The 17,370-nt window shown below is 47.9% G+C and overlaps 1 protein-coding gene across 1 annotated transcript; it reads left to right on the forward strand.

The window, feature by feature from the left end:
* Positions 1–5,396: 5,396 nt before the first annotated feature.
* On the forward strand, positions 5,397–16,528 carry ap5b1 (adaptor related protein complex 5 subunit beta 1). The gene is made up of 3 exons (XM_078239073.1): positions 5,397–5,446; positions 11,595–11,745; positions 13,175–16,528. Exons 2-3 carry the CDS (start codon positions 11,599–11,601, stop codon positions 15,806–15,808), a joined length of 2,781 nt encoding a protein of 926 aa, XP_078095199.1. The 5' UTR covers positions 5,397–5,446; positions 11,595–11,598; the 3' UTR covers positions 15,809–16,528.
* The last annotated feature ends 842 nt before the right edge of the window (positions 16,529–17,370 follow it).

Here is a 17,370-nt window from a genome sequence, read left to right on the forward strand (position 1 = left end):
TCACCACTGGGGTTGTTATTGTATTACTGTTGGGCTAGGGTGTTGTTGTTATGGGGGTTGTACTATGTTGTTGGGATAGGGTGTTTACCTGTCCTATGTGTTATCATGGCACACTCCAGTGGGGTCCCGCCTCCGGTGGCAGGGTATAAGACCCCCTGCTCCGGCAGGACCCCTTCAGTCTGAACGGGTGAATTTGTGTTAGTAGTTTCATTGTTAATGTATTAAAGCCTTCAGTTCTAAAGCCTTGTTTCCGGGTGCTCATTGAGGTGCATCAATTTAATACATTAACTGAGAATATGGAACAGATCCTAAAACCGGATCGTCTGACACTGGACCCACGTGCGGTCGGTGCAGCTAACACGTTCGAACATTGGTGGAAGTGCTTCGAGGACTACCTGGCAGCCTCGGTAGCTATCACTACAGACAGTGATAGACTCCAGGTCCTCCACGCAAGGGTAAGCGACACGATTTACCTAGCCATTCGTGCAGCTTCCACTTACCAGGGTGCCGTCGAGCTCCTAAAGAATAGGTACATTACGCCACCCAACGAGATTCACGCTCGTTATCTCCTCGCTACACGACGTCGGCAGTCGGGCGAGACCATAGAAGACTACGCCAATGAACTCCTGCAGCTTGCCAGGGGTTGTGACTGTAAGGATGTCTCCGCCGAGCAGTACATGCAAGACCTCGCCCGAGACGCGTTCGTAGCAGGGGTAGGGTCCTCGTACATCAGACTTAAATTATTAGAAAAGGGGAAACTCAACTTGACCCAGGCAATGGGGATGGCCGTGAGGTTGGAGGCGGCGTCGAAGAGCTTGGCGCTGTACCCCGAGGACCACGTGCAGTCAACGTGGTTGGAGCAAGCTCTGCTCCCTCCTCGCCCCGCGAACCCGCGCTCCCAGATCGATTCGACGACGGCGGCAGCTCCAGGTGGCCAGCGATGCTATTTTTGCGGTGGGGCCAAGCATCCACGGCAACAGTGTCCGGCAAGAACGGCAATCTGCAGCCAGTGCGGTAAAAAAGGCCACTACGACAAAGTCTGCAGGTCCAAACCTAAAAACGGCATTACAGACTGGAACATTCCATGATGGAGGTAAAGGTTAGTGGCAGAACTGTGAATTGTCTGTTTGACAGTGGGAGCACCGAAAGTTTCATACACCCTGAAACTGCTAAAAGGTGTGGACTCCGGGTTCTCCCTGCCAAACAGACAATTTCCATGGCATCACAGTCCCGGTCTGTACCGATCCAAGGACAATGTATGGTAACTCTTGAGGTACAGGGCACAGTTTACGAGCAATACAGGCTCCTTGTGCTACCTCACCTTTGCGCGCCAATTCTCCTCGGACTAGCACTGGCCTGTATGATCCCTTCCTTGAGGAGCCGCTGAACCTCAGATCTAATAAAGATCCGGTCCTCAGCGCTGTAACGCCTACTTTTAGTAGCGATGGGCTTGCAGCCAGGTACCAGATTTTTAAAAAGGGATGGTGTCGTGATCTTCAGGGTGGATAGATTGCACGCGGGGCGCTTTGGGCAATTTGGAGGCTGCGGCTGGTTCCCTACTGCCAGTGAAGGGAGTGGCCCACCGTACTGTAGGATCACACTCCTCATGTGGGCCATAAAGTTTGTTTTCCCCTGTGCGGACACGTCGACTGCCACCGTCATCAAGGCATTCAGTGAGCTTTTTACCCTGTTCGGGTACCCCTGCTATATTCATAGCGACAGGGGCTCGTCGTTCATGAGCAACGACTTGAGGCAATTCCTGCTCTCATTCGGGATTGCCTCTAGTAGAACCACGAGCTACAACCCTAGGGGTAACGGACAGGTGGAAAGGGAGAATGCTACAGTCTGGAAGGCTGTCCTACTGGCACTGAAATCCAAGGGCCTTCCAGTCTCCCGGTGGCAGGAGGTCCTTCCAACTGCGCTCCATTCTATCCGCTCCCTCCTGTGTACGGCAACCAATGCTACTCCCCACGAGAGGATGTTCTCATTCCCTCGGAAGTCGTCCTCGGGGACCTCATTGCCAGCCTGGTTGACGTACCCAGGACCCGTCCTTCTGCGGCGCCATGTGAGGGCTCGCAAGTCCGACCCCTTGGTCGAACCGGTCCAACTCCTCCACGCCAACCCTCAGTATGCCTATGTGGCATATCCTGACGGGCGAGAGGACACTGTCTCCATTAGAGACCTGGCGCCCGCAGGGGACGTAGCAACTCCTGTCGCTCCTATTCCCCCAGTCACAGATCCACTACTCCTCATTACTTCCCCAGACGTGGCGCGGTCAGCACCGGGACCAGTGCATAACACTTTTACTCCCATGTACAGCTTGCCTGAGACTCGGAGATCGGCGCCACCATCATCACCACCACCACCAAACGTTCCAGGATCCCCTACACCATCGCCTCATCAGGGCCGGCCGGCCCGGGAGTCTTTGAGGGGACAGCCAGATGTTGTTTTGAGAGAGCCACCGCAAGCACCTGCTCCGGTTTCGCAACCGGTGTTGAGAAGATCGCAGCGTCGGTGTGGTCCTCCAGACCGTCTGGACTTGTGAATCCTGTTATTTTTTTTGTCATTGTCTGTTTTCATCCACCCCGCCACCTTTGGTTCCTAAAGGAGGGGTGAATGTGGTGAACCATCGTTGGTTCACCACTGGGGTTGTTATTGTATTACTGTTGGGCTAGGGTGTTGTTGTTATGGGGGTTGTACTATGTTGTTGGGATAGGGTGTTTACCTGTCCTATGTGTTATCATGGCACACTCCAGTGGGGTCCCGCCTCCGGTGGCAGGGTATAAGACCCCCTGCTCCGGTAGGACCCCTTCAGTCTGAACGGGTGAATTTGTGTTAGTAGTTTCATTGTTAATGTATTAAAGCCTTCAGTTCTAAAGCCTTGTTTCCGGGTGCTCATTGAGGTGCATCAGTGCTAAAACTATTAAAATCATCCGCCTGCATTCTCAAAAAAGTATAGCGTGTGGAGCGGAAAGGTTACTGGCCTGCTCTGCCCCAATTCGGTTAATGCACAGTTAGTGTCGAGAGGGGAGGAGGTTACTCAAGAAATAACTGATGCTATACCTTTCAAATTATTACCTTATGTTATTTCACCAGAAATTTGTTGTAGAATTTGAAAGACCGCCAGAGGCGGAAAGAGAAAACAAAAGATCTTGCCTAGGTTTAAACTTCAGTACTTGTGTTAACAAGACATCAGGCGGGATTTTCCAGCTGCGCTCGCCCCAAGGCTGGAAATTCCCGCCCGAGGTCAACGGAACTTTGCATGATCCGTGTCCTGCCCACTACGATTCCAGTGGTGGGCAGGACAGGAAGATTCAGCCCATAGTTTATGTCATGTTCAGACAGAGATTCTGTAATACCAGCTATCAGTATTATAAAAAGCCATTTCATCCATCTCTATTGGAGCCAGCGGGATAAGACTGGGCCAAAGGCAACACTCAGGAACAATACCAAATGAATCTCCTTGCAGCAGTGGGATAACAAAAGAACACCTTTCCCAAGGCGCTTCAGAATGAGATAGTAGTCAGGAGGATAGATTTGAAGAGACTTAATTTTGAATTCAGGGAGAAAGGTTGTTGTTTCTCTTCCCGCACAAGGCAGACTTTCATCTCTTCCCGTGGTGAGGTTTTTTCCTGGAACAGGTCGCTAGTCTGTTGCCAGAGGCTTATAGCTTAAGGGGCGCCACTGCATCAAGAATGGCTGACCAGGCATCTCTCCCGCTTTTACCGCCAGCCATTGGCATGTGTTGAAAGGATTCTGCAGGTTGTTACACAACCCGTTTGGCCAAGTTACGAACATACCTTCCTTGGCCATTAAGTCTTGGGGTGGAAGTCAAACTCGGAGCTTCTCACTCAAAGGCAGGGACACTACCCACGGCGCCACAAGAGCTCCTCAGGGAGAAAGATGACAAATATTTGAAAGAGCTTCAGAAGTGAAAGATGATGGGTGGGGGAGAGTGGGATATGTCAAAGGCCAGAGTTGCGAATCTTACACAAAACATATAAGGCTGGGAGAAATTCTCGAAGTTGAGTAGGTCTCAAATATTTTGTAAATAAAGTCAAAGGCTTTAAATTGAATGCATTGACAGATATGTATGAAGTAATAAGTCAGGACTTCCAACAATACTTGGGAACAGTATCAGACTGGTCCACAGAGGGTTCCAAGTCACAGGAAGTGATAATCACCTCATAAATTGATAATTGGAATGGCTTACCAAATCACTGTAGCTCTCTGTAACCATTGTTAAAGATCAAATGGAAATAGTGGATTTTATTTACAGAAAAAATAGTGGCAAAGGTTTCAAATCCTTTACAATTAAACTGAAGGGTTTGTGGCACAGTGGGTAAGGTCCCTACCGCCAAGCCAGAATCCAGTTTGAGTCCCACCCCAGGACTTGATACCCAAGGAATGTACGTTCACAATGTGGCCAAACAGGTGGAGTATCACCTTGCAAATCCAGCCAACATGCCAATGGCAGGTAGTAAGACCTGGAGAGATTCCTGTTCAATCATCTGATGGAAAGAATATGAAATCTGTGCCATCACTATCCACACAGCTCCAGACTAGCACATGAATGTAAAAGTGCATGTTGCCACAACAACTTGGGATCCCTGATTAAATTATAAGACACCATCACATTCAAACTCACCTGGGAAGAAAAGATACATTTTAACATAATAAATGGGGCAGCACAGTGGTTAACATTGCTGCCTCACAATGCCAGAGACCCGGGTTCAATTCCCGGCTTGGATCACTGTCTGCACATTCTCCCCATGTCTGCGTGGGTTTCCTCCGGGTGCTCCAGTTTCCTCCCACACTACAAAGATGTGCAGGTTAGGTGGATTTGCCATGGTGAATTGCCCCTTAGTGTCCAAAGATGTGTGGGTTACTGGGATTAGCAGGTAAATGGGGGTGTGGGGGGTGGTATGGGGACGGAGTGGGCCTGGTTAAGATGCTCTGTCGAAGAGCTGGTGCAGAACCGATGGGCCAAATGGCCTCTTTCTGCACTGTAGAGATTCTATGACAATTCCCTACTGGGAAACTATGAGGGGAAACCCTAAGTATCAAGTGAACCTGAAACTTTACTAACCTAGGAGGCCTAGAGTGAGTGTGTGTATGTGTGTCTAACAAACAAATAAACTTAAAACATGAAACAATTTTAAAATGCGACAGTCTGAGGAGACATTTGGACATTCCTTGCCATTAATGTCAAATAGCTGGCTTCAATTTAATGTTTCAACAAAGTAAATAGATCCATTGGAGGGAAACAATAAAGGGAAAACAAGGATCATTCAATGTGTGGCAAAGTTGCTCATGATGCTTCCGCCCATATCAAAGATGGCACCCCCCCCAGCGGTGAATTGCAGTGCCCCGCAATTACGTCACGTCCGGCCCGGCGGGTGTGTCATGTGACTCGGGCCTGTGCGGAGCGGCGTTTCCAAGGACGGTGAGGAAAGGGCTGTGGGGGTTTGGTTGAGATAGAAGCTCTGAAGGGAATGGGAGCTGGGGCCCGGGCTTTACCCCGGGGTCAGGGGGGTAGTTTTACCCATTTCCCCCCCCACTCCCGGGACTGCGTTACAGACTCCCAGCTTGACTCCAGTCAGCCAGTGCCTGAGGCCAGGAGGCAGACAGCCCTTCATCCAGGCTGGTGCTGCAGTGCTGAGGGAGTGCTGCCCTGTCGCTGGCCCTGAGACTTCATTCACCTGAGGCTCCACCTGGCTTGTTCAGCTGATACAAGTACCAGAGGCCTCTTTTAGGGCAAATCAAATAAGCCAACTCCAATTAACTCAGCGATAAAGTAAAAGGGGCAGCTCCCCAAAAGGAGGGGGAACAACAAGTACCAGAGAGGGCACCGATTTGAGGGAATTATCAACAGTAGCAAGGGCAACATTAGGAAAAAACTTTTCCAAGTGGGTTAAATAAAGTATTTATTGGTGTCCCTACTTATTAGGGTTAGGGTTTGGACTGCACAGCCTGAGAGTGTGGCAGAGGGAGGAGGGTTTAAAGTTTATTTATTAGTGCTACCAGTAGGCTTACATTAATGCTGCAAAGAAGTTACTGTGAAAATCCTCTAGTTGCCACACTCCGGCGCCTGTTCGGGTACACTGAGGGAGAATTTAGCATAGCCAATGCATCTAACCAGCACGTCTTTCGGACTGTGGGAGGAAACCGGAGCACCCGGAGGAAACTCACGCAGACATGGGGAGAATGTGCAAACTCCGTACAGAAAGTGACCCAATCCGGGAATCGAACCCGGGTGCCTGGCGCTGTGTGAGGCAGCAGTGCTAACCACTGTGCCACATGGTGCATGTGGCTTTCAAAAGGGAGTTAGAAAAGGCTGAATGTGCAGAACTCTGGGGGAAAAGGCAGTGGCAGCAGGCAAATTGGTTCTTTGGAGGGCCAGCACAGCTCTGGGCTGAATGGCCTCCTGCATCCTACAGTATAACCATTCTATGATCATAAGATCCACTTGGTATCTTTTGAGTTTCTGGTGTCCTGGTCAACATTTCCCCATCAACCAAAGACAGATTAATTGGTCATTTAACCGCTTTGCTGTTGCGGTACCTCTGAGATGGAGATCTGACTAGTGGTGATTTAACCTGAGGATCACCACACCTCAGGTGATGGACAAGGTTGAGAAGGCAGGGCCTTCGTGAATAACCTCAGCCGGTACAGGAATTGAACCCGCGCTGTAGGTGTTGCTCTGCATCACTAACCAGCTGCCAGTCAACTGAGTTCAACTGAGATAGGTGCTTGATGGCCGGCATTGACACAATGGGCTGAAGGGCCTCTTTCTGGGCTGTAAAACTCTCTGACTCTAATCCCACCACTGAAACTGGTTGAATTTAAGTTCAGTTAATCGATGTGGAATTGAATGCTTGTCTTGGTTATGGTGACTGTGAAAGTATCGATTCTCGTAAAACTCATCTTGGTTTACTAATGTTCTTGAAGAAAGAAAATCTGCTATCTGGTCTGGTCAACGTGACTCCAGAGCCACAGCAATATGGTTAACTCTTAACTACTCTCTGAAATGGCCGAGCGAGCTACTCAGTTCAAGAGCAATTCGGGAAGGGCAACAAATGTTGACCCAGCTGGTAATGACCACATCCCATCAAAGAATAAATTATTTAAAAAATCAAATCAATTTAATAGTGATTTTGCAAATTACACAAGGGCATTCCTGCGACATAGTGGCACAGTGGTTAGCACTGCTGCCTCACAGCGCCAGGCACCTAGTTTTGATTCCCGGCTTGGGTCACTGTGCGGAGTCTGCACCTTCTCCCCGTGTCTGCGTGGGATTCCTCCATGTGCTCCAGTTTCTTTCCCACAGTCTGAAAGATTTGCTGGTTAGGTGCATTGACCATGCTAAATTTTCCCTCAGTGTACCCGAACTGGTGCCAGAGTGTGGCGACCAGGGGATTTTCACAATGACTTCATTGCAGTGTTAATGTAAGCCGACTTGTGACACTAATAAATAAACCTAGGGCTCAAGACTGGGAGGAAAGCACAAGAGGAAGTACAGATATGTTGTTGTGTTTGCTGATTTACTTTGTTTGATTGGGCAACGTTAATTGCACTCTGTCTTTATCGGTTATACTCTTTTAGTTGTGTCACTTACACTTCTCCCTCTTGAAGATGTTGACTCCCTAACTCCTCTTCAACCCCTTCCCTAACTACAGTATCTTGTTGAAGTCTCTATTTTTGAACTGTTGGCTTTGATGGTGAATGTTGGTATGCTGCCTGCCTTCAAAGGGTGTCGCAAACCAGCTAGGTCCTGTCGGTGGCCAATTGCAGCTGCCGTACTACCAAACGGCATGAAGGGGTGGCACAGTGGCTAACACAGTGCTGCCTCAAAGCTCCAGGGACCCAGGTTCGATTCCGGCCTCGGGTAACTGTGTGGAGTCTGTATGTTCTCCCTGTGTCTGCGTGGGCTTTCTCCGGGTGTTCCGGTTTCCTCCCACAGTCCAAAGATGTGCGGGTTGACTGGATTGGTCATGCTAAATTGCCCCTTAGTGTCCTAAAATGTGTAGGTTAGGGGGGATTAGCTGGGCCAATATGTGTGGTGTTACAGGAATAGAGCCTGGATGGGATGCTCTGTCAGAGACCTGGTGCAGACTTGATGGGCCAAATGGTCGTCTTCTGCACTATAGGATTCAATGATTTTATGAAACTGGCTGAGAGCTGCTATCTGTGCACAGCCCACAGTCCACAGTGACCACCTTGTCTAGTGCTATAGCACGCAGTGCATTTACCAACCTGCCAGTTTCCATACAAAAGCATTCATATAGGATTCAGCACCAAGAGATTTGGTCCACAGTGTTATGTTGGCTTTTTGGTAGAGCAATCCAATCTGTTCAACTATCCGGTTCTTTTCCTTAGCCCGGCAAACGTTTCCTCTTTAATTACTTATCCAGTTCCCTTTTGAAGCATTTTGTCTGGTTTCATTTCATTACACGTTAATTGGACTGTTGAAATTGCTGGATTTTCCACAGAAAGGCTGCAGCATCGGAGTCTCGATATCACACAGCTCAAGGTAGTTGGCAAAAATTTCAATTGGTGCATTTGTCACCTGAACCTAGTCGCCCTTGAACTGAATGGCTTGCCAGAACATTTCGGAGGGCAGTTAATTCAGAGTCATTCACATTGCTGTGGGTCTGGAGTCACACGTAGGCCAGACCAGGTATCCTAAAGGACGTTAATGAATCCGATTTCTTTTTACCGCAATCAATAATAGCTTTGGTCACCATTACCGATGCTAGCTTTCAATTCTGGATTTTAGTGAATTGAATTTAGTGAACCAGATGGGTGTGGTGGGATTTGAATCTGTGCCCCTTGGGCCTTTGGATCGTGTGCGTGCGCGTGTGTGTGTGTGTGCAGGTGTAGCATTCTCTATCCCAGTCCCACTCCAGTGGTGATTTTCTGTTCTCCCAGACTTCCTAAACTGGTCTAACTGAATGTCCCAAAGTTAGTCACTCCAATTTCCTACATTATAACAGTGAATACATTGCACTGGCTATGAAACGCTTTGGGATGTCCTGAAATTGTGGAGCTTGGGGAGACAGTGGTGTAGTGGTATTGTCGCTGGACTAGTAATCCAGATACCCAGGGTAATTCTCTGAAGACCCAGGTTCGAACCCCACCATGGCAGATGGCGAAATTTGAATTCAATAAAAATCTGGAAAATAAAAGTCTAATGATGACCATGGAACTGTTGTCGATTGTTGGAAAAGCCCATCTGGTTGACTAGTGTCCTTTAGGGAAGGAAATCTGCCGTCCTTACTTGGTCTGGCCTATATGTGACTCCTGAGCCACATGGTTGCCTCTTAATTGTCCTCCGGGATGGACAATAAATGCTGGCCCAGCCAGCGACATCCACATCCTATGAATGAATTAAAAGAAATACTTGCACATGTATAGTAGATGTGTGTATATCTTTCTTTCATACCAGCACTTGAAACATAGGCGATGATTGTACCAGCTAAACCTCAGGACCTCTCTGTCATCCTTACAGGCACTCCTTAAAACCTATCTCTTCAACAAACCCAATGGTTACCTGCCCTAAACTTGCCACATATTGCTCGGTGTCAAAGTTTTGCTCTTTAATGCTCCGATGAAGCTCCTTGGGTGTTGAAGATTAAATATAAATACATGTTGTTATTGGCTTTTCTACCAGTCTTGCTAACAGCAAGAATTGCACCTCCTGGCCTGTTTTGATATCCTAATTTTTATATACAGGATTCCCGTAATATTTTCTTGCAGGAATGCCTGTCGCCACATGCAGTGCCAAACCTCCTGTCATCTCGATACCAGATGGTGCTTGTTTTGCTGCCGTTTTAATCTGATTCAGTTGCAGCAGCTCCATGAATATTAAAAAGAGCTTGTGTTCATATATATAAATATATATAATATATATATATATATAAAATGTATATATGCCTCATCAAAGCTCCAAAACATCCTTAAAGCACTTCACAACGAGCTGTCAAAATAATGTTGGTGAATGTTACAATGCCTGGGGATGTGTGTTTCTCGACTGGCCTCGATATGCAATGAACAGAATGTGCTGGAAACACAGAGGCAATTCAGTCAACATCTGAAAGTGAGAGGAATAGAGTTAACCTAAGGGTAGGATCCCTAAGGCAGCTGACCCAGTTATATTCCGTACAAAACAGGACACAAGCCAGCTTGTACTTGAACTTGACATTCTCAAACAATCTGTTCCAGTCCTTTGGAAGGAATCCTCAGTGTTTCACTTTTGGAACTCGATGGTGCATCTTTTCAAAGGCAAATTGGTCCTACAAGAGGAAATTATTAAATACATCATCACTCTCAAAGCTCCCTGTGAGTTTCTATATTTAACCAGCGTAGTGCAATGTTCGGCCCAACCACCATCGTTTTTCTGATCAATGATAGATTGTTTCAGCACGGTGACACAGTGGGTTAGCGCTGCTGCCTCACAGCGCCAGGGACCCGGGTTCGATTCCCGGCTTGGGTGACTGTCTGTGTGGAGTCTGCACGTTCCCCCCGTGTCTGCGTGGGTTTCCTCCGGGTGCTCCGGTTTCCCCTCTCAGTCTGAAAGACGTACTGGTTAGGTGCTAAATTCTCCCTCGGTGTACCCGAACAGGCACCGGAGTGTGACGACTAGGGGATTTTCACAGTAACTTCATTTCAGCGTTAATGTAAGCCTACTTGTGACACTAACAAACTTAAAACTTCCCACCCATTATCTCCGATTTGGTATGGCATTCAGGCTATGAGCTATATCTTAACCCTCTGACCCCACTGCCTTCCCAGCCAATCTGGCCCCTGAAATCCAAGCCACTGGCACGTACCCACTGGTTTGTCTTGTTTGTATTTTGTGGGCCTATGCTGAGTTTCAGTGCTGTTGCCCCTTTTCTTCAATAAATTCCCAATCAAAACATTCAGATCTGATTCTGTGAGCAACTTGGAGATATATACAACACACTGCAAACAGGCACTTCCACCTCACATTGCCCCCCCCCGCCCCCCCTTCCCATCCAAGACTCCAGAATGTGCAACATGTGAACAACTCTGAGCCGGAGTGTGATCATCTTTATGGGTGCATGGTTTTGGGAGTATTATTCCATGAACTTGTACTGAGAACGAGCGACGGTCACCAAACCTTCTCCGCATATCTGCGTGGGTTTCCTCTGGGTGCTCCAGTTTCCTCCCACAGTCCAAAGATGTGCAGGTTAGTTGGTTTGGTCATGGTAAATTGCCCCTTAGTGTCCCAAGATGTGTAGGTTAGGGGATTAATACGTGGGGCTACGGGGATAGGGCCTGGGTAATATGCTCTATCAGAGAGGTGGTGTAGATTCAATGGGCTGAATGGCCTCCAACGCTGTAGGGATTGTGTAAACATTGTGATTCTATCTATGGTGGTAGTCTATGATAAATATATTTTATATCTGTGATAAATACCTATGATAATCTAAATACCATGTAAATATCGAGAAGGACTTGGGGTAGTGATGAATACTGTCACCTCCTTGCAGCCCGGTTAACCCGGTAAAGGAAGGGGGAGAACTAACAATGTGTGTTGACTTGACTTATTCTCTCTCGCAATAATCCAGGGCCATGGCCATGTCTAATTATGAATGGGCCCAGAAGTTAGCAGCATTCCACGCCAATCCGGCACGTTTCCTTGCAAGTACGACAGCCGAGAACTTTGTATGTGATCTGCTGAAAGTCTTGACAGATGAGAAGACTGGTGAAAACATTAAGGTGCTCCACCACCCTGTCTTATACCTTTGTGTCCCAGTTGAGTGAAGATTACAGAGTAGCCGTTGATTGGCTTGGAATTGAAGCACCCTGTTTACGTGTCTCCTAATGTTGAAAATTCACCTTTTTTATTAGAAACACGGGTTGCTATCCAACACCTCATTGTTGTGTCTCAGCCCAGGGATTGATTGATTGATTGAGTGTCGACAGACTGTTTGACCCCTATAGCTGAATCCAGTCATGGCATCACTCAGTGTACACCCTCTGTTTACTTTTCAGCTGGACAGGAATTACAGGAAGGGAGACAGAGAGTGAAGTCAACTCTGTCTCCTGTTTGTTGCCCTAACTGATGGCAATTTATTCCGCACAGACCAGGCATTGAACCAGGGACGTTCCTGACGCATACAACTTCCACGCTGCGCTGCACAATTAACAGATGAGCTGTCAGAGAGATATTTATTCATCCATGTCTTTTTGTTATAAAGCAAAGCGTTTCCAGTTAAGTGGGAACTTTGCAGTCCACCAGAGATCAGGTTTTCTCTGAGTTGCAATCAATGTTGTCTTCCAGAGGTCACTTCATCTGGATGCAGTAAAGCCAGAGACCAATGATAAAACACTTAAGATCATTACTGGCATAGTATCATTGCTAATTATGTGAGATCCTGCAAGTGTGTTTTGTTGTCCTGTACTGATTGTCCACCTTTCCTGAAAAGGATTTTAAACTCATGCCGTTAATCACTAGATTTATAATTTGTCATAGAATCCCTCCGGTACAGAAGGAGGCCATTCAGCCCATTGAGCCTGCGCCGACAACAATCCCACCCAGGCTCTATCCCCACAACCTCACATATTTACCCTCCAAATCCTCCTAGCACTAAGTGGCAATTTAGCTTGGCCAATCCACCTAACCCGCATATCTTTCAGACTGTGGGAGGAAACTGGAGCACCCGGAGGAAACCCACGCAGACACGGGGAGAATGTGCAAACGCCACACAGACAGTCACCCAAAGTTGGAATCGAACTTGGGTCCCAAGTGCTGTGAGACAGCAGTGCTAACCACAATGCCACTGTGCCGCCCAATAGCATATTGTCTTGCGTGTTTGTTTCCTGTGTCCTCAGTGTGTTGAAATCAAGTCTCAGTGCACTGTTTCCTGCAGTAACCCATTCAGCCCTAAAGCCTAGTGATGGTGTCTACATCTGACCCTTCCGAGAATCCTTCCAGCACTCAATGTTGACATCTTCTAACCAGTGACTCTTGATTTATCTGCTCCTGTTTGATTAACTCATCCTAGGCTACAACTTGTCCCACCTTTTCAATTTTAAAATGAGACATTTTGGAAGGAAATCTGGCAGCGGGATTGAAAATGATTGGTGTGCTTTGATGGAAAAATATGAGCTTCTAGTTTGTAAAATCCTCTTGTCTGTTTTTTAGACGCAGATCCTAGGCATTATTCAGGAGTTTCCAACATGGCTGTTCACCAACTCCCAGGCGGCAGAACGGGCAGCAGAGTCCATCTTCAGCATCTACTCACAGCTGCCCGTTGTACCCAAGTCAGTAAGTCTGAAATGCCATCTGCTGCTCTCAATGACCACGGTCGTAATAGCCACTGATCATCTGATAGGCAATGAGAGAGTCTTGAAAAACTTGATGGGGCACCTGCTTGATGCAGTGTGTGACACCAACGATCGCAAGTACGGCGGGGGCTTTAGGCCTCTGCGGGCCGTGGCGTGCGACTGCCTCCGAGAATTTGAAACGTGCTACCCAGGGCTCCTGTCGAGGAAACTGGAGCTTCTGCATACTCTCCAGCAAAAGGAGGTCACCTCTCTGCACCAGGCCTACACGTTGCTGTACAGTCAAGTGTTGAAAAACGCAATTCGCACGCTCTCCCAGTCGCGCAATGTGTCAGATGGCGCCGTCCGTGAGATGTTGGCAAGGAATGAGGAGATCAAATGGAAAGTAATGGCAAAACCGCAGGATTTATCAGCCGTCGCCCTGACAACTGATCTTTCCTCACTCCCGTCGACCGTCGAAACAAAGGAGTTGAAGTCTTCCGTGACGTTGCTGCTGGAGGAATCCTTCCTCCTCACTCCAGTATCCCAAGCTGCTTTGCTCCGTGAATTGATCCAGGTGGTCCTTCTGGTGCGCTCGCTCCCTCCGGCAATTTTTAGATCCCAGCTACTGCGTCTGTTTGGGACGATGGATATCTGCTTGCTGCACACCATGCTGCACATGAAGGCCACCTTCACCGACAGTCTCTTCACTGTCGAGGATGAGAACTTCCTTCTGAAGCGTCTGGTCTGCATGGCCCATCACCCACTGCTCAGCAACCCTCTCAAACTCTTCTACATGGACTGCCTACTTCACTTCCCGGAAAACCGCCCCATCAACTCGAACCTGGAAGAGAATCTTCCAATTTTGTTCACCCCAAAGATGGCGGCCTGCCTTTTCCCCTCGCTATTTAACGATAGTAGCACAATGCTGTCATGTCTCAACGTGGTGAGTCTCATGTGTCTGGAAAATGCTGAGGAGGATAGAGGGCTCGCTGAGATCTTTGACTACCTCCTGTCTTTATACAAGCTGGTGGACTCCAAGGGAAGCCGCGAACACACTGTGACGTTTTTCCGTGCGGTGTATATATTTGTAGGCTACTTTCACTCCAATGAAATCTTTATGGCGGAGTTGACCCAGTACATGGTCAAATTGTACCAGAAGCATTGCACCTTAGCTCCGCACATGATCAACCTCATCAATAGCACCCAAAACGTCTTGGAAGATTCAAAATGGCCCGTTTCATTGGCAGAGGCCTTGCAGAAGCTGATTGTGGAGATCCCATCAAAGCAGTTGTCCGCTCACAAGCTCATGTGGCACCTCAAAGTGCTCGCAAGAGTGGCCAAAGAAGCCACCATATTGCAGAAGGCCACCGTTCAGTTCTTGCTGAACGTGGTTCGAGCTTCCGACATGTGCCGTCTGGGCGACTGGCGAATGGGTAAGGCAGTCCTGGCTGTGTGCCGAAGCATTCTGCATTACCAGAACCTGGAGCCCATCTTCAGAGACCTGGGAGACCTCCTGCAGCACATCCACCTCCAGTTCCAAGATATTGACATTCAGGATCATGCCCATTTCTATTACGCGCTACTCACCTGCCTCTCCCACGAGAAACTAGCCGGAATTGTGGCTGTGGGGACGGGCAACTGTAGTCGGGCAAAGGCGCGATCACTCTCATCCCTAATGTCTGAGAGCGCAGGTCTCTCAATTTCCGTACTTCCAATCAAGCATCCGGTACTAAAGCTCATTCCTGTTCCAGAGGAAGACTCCCCCCACCTCATTCCAGTTGGAAACCCCAGCGAAAAGATCTTTGAAGGAGAGTGCCTGGAAAAATATTTGGATCTGTTCCAGAAGGTTGGAGTTTCCTCTACAATTGTGATGAAGTTCCATCTGACTTTTGCAGGGGGGGTCGATCCCGCTTATCACAGGGTGTACACCATACACTTGCATTTTGACTTGAAGAACTCCCATTACGAGCCACTGAGAGATCTCTATGTACCGTGCCTCTTCTTCAATGGAGAGCCTCACAGTTTCTCCCTGTCTCTCAAGCCTCGCCTGCCATTCCCCATCACCTTGCACGCAAATGCCATCTTTACCAGGGAGAATGGCATCACGTGCTGCAGTCAGCTCGAGCCCCTCAATGTTGGTTTCTCCCGTCTCTTCCTGACCCTTCCTGTCCCGACAAATTGGCCCTCGAAAATCAAGGCCAGCCTCTTTGACCAGCTGTGGACATCCTTGGCCCAGCCTGACTCCGGCCAGTCTGCCCTGAGCCGCTTCTGCTTTCAGACAACTCGGAGACCTCTGAGTGAACTCGTAACTTTACATTTCCAAAAATACGTGGTGTCACAGAAATCTGACCCAGAGTCTTACAAAATCTTTCTGTTCCTGCCCCCACGATTCAATATTTTGTTCAGTGTGGAGCAGTTGGACAACATGGCGAAGGTTGACATTGTGACTGATAACTGGAAGCTTTTACCCTTCGTTAATTCTTACCTGATTGACATAACGTCCCAAACATAGGACCCGTGGCTGCCACAGACCTGGCCGTCTGGTGCACAGTGCAGCCAGGCATTCTGATAAACTGCTTCTTTTCAGGACCATTTTGAATACAGACTTCCCCATTCAAAGTGTAAAATTGTCTTCCTTCCAGGATGCCTGTTGTAAGTCATTGTGAATGCAGCATTTTGAGACACTTGAGCAATTCGGTTTTGCTTAAGACAAGTGAACATGCCTAAAGGTCTACAATTAAAGAGAGCAAGTCTAACTACAGGGAACTTCAATGCTTAGAATATTCCCGCTTCAAAGCCCTGTCTGGGTTGAGTTAATCGATCTGAACTTGGGCCATAATGGAAGCGTTATGGGGGGCAGCCCTAAGACTAGGTAACATCAAATTGGCCATACTTCGACTTGGTTATCCCTAAACAGCGACACGCAGCTGGTGATTTATAGATACAAGCAGAGGACAGGATACAGGTTGGCAGTGATGTCTTCCGCAATTGGATAGCTTGCCAGAGCTTCCGGTCCAGATTTACACTGGGCAAGGTACACCAGGGCAGCTGGTGCCTGTGGGAGTGTTGGGAAAGGAATACCTCCGAGAGGAAGGTGCAGTTGGGATAGGGAAAATAACTTGTTGAAGTGAGTTGATCAGTATTTGATCGCCAAGGTTTGCAGTTTAGTTTAATTCACTTGATTTGATTGGTAGTACATATGGGAAACAAATAAATTATTTTTTATAAATGGCTCAGTATTTGCTTGTGTTCGAATAATTGTATTTTCTTTGACCTTTCGTCCCAATCCTGCACAGTGTTCTGACGGGAGAAGAGTGTTGTTCTGAGAGGGTAAAACATATAAACATGGAGGTCACAAAACTTAGACGGTGACAATTCATTGCAAGGGCAGTGCTGCTGCCGCTCCTGGGACAGGAGGTGTCCAACTTGCAGCACTGGGGGTGAAACACATCCCTGCTATGACAGTGTCTTTATCACTCTCGGCATCTCTCCAGGCAGCTATATGACTGCCCTAAATCAGCAAGGGCTGGATATCAGATTGGTCTCTTCACCTTTCCCAGGGTATGGTCTGGGGTACAAGGGAACACAGCCCAGAGGGGGTGAAACCACAATTCTTGCTGAGACCTTACTGGGGAAAAGAAAACATCAAATCCTTTCAATTTATGGCTGTAGGAAGTCTGAGCGAAGGTCATTTATGTACTGCACTTAATCTCTGTTTGAATTAGAACAACAGGGTAGCGTCATGAACTACATTCTGTCACCTCAGCATCCATAGCTTGAAGATACAGCCTGACCTACGACTGATTCAATATTCTGCACCTCCCTATTGGCTTTCTTGAGCCACTGCACATAGTGGTTTAAAGTAAAGTTTATTAATTTGTCACAAGTAGGCTTACATTAACACTGCAATGAAGTTACTGCGAAAATCCCCTAGTTGCCACACTCCAGCACCTGTTCGGGTGCACTGAGGGAGAATTTAGCATGACCAATGCATCTAACCAGCACGTCTTTGGTGGTTTGATACAACTGCTAGTGTTGCTGGACTGTTTCAAAGGGCAGTTAAAAGTCAGCCTC

Source organism: Mustelus asterias, chromosome 22, assembly GCF_964213995.1.
Source record: "Mustelus asterias chromosome 22, sMusAst1.hap1.1, whole genome shotgun sequence".
Classification (NCBI taxonomy): domain Eukaryota; kingdom Metazoa; phylum Chordata; class Chondrichthyes; order Carcharhiniformes; family Triakidae; genus Mustelus; species Mustelus asterias.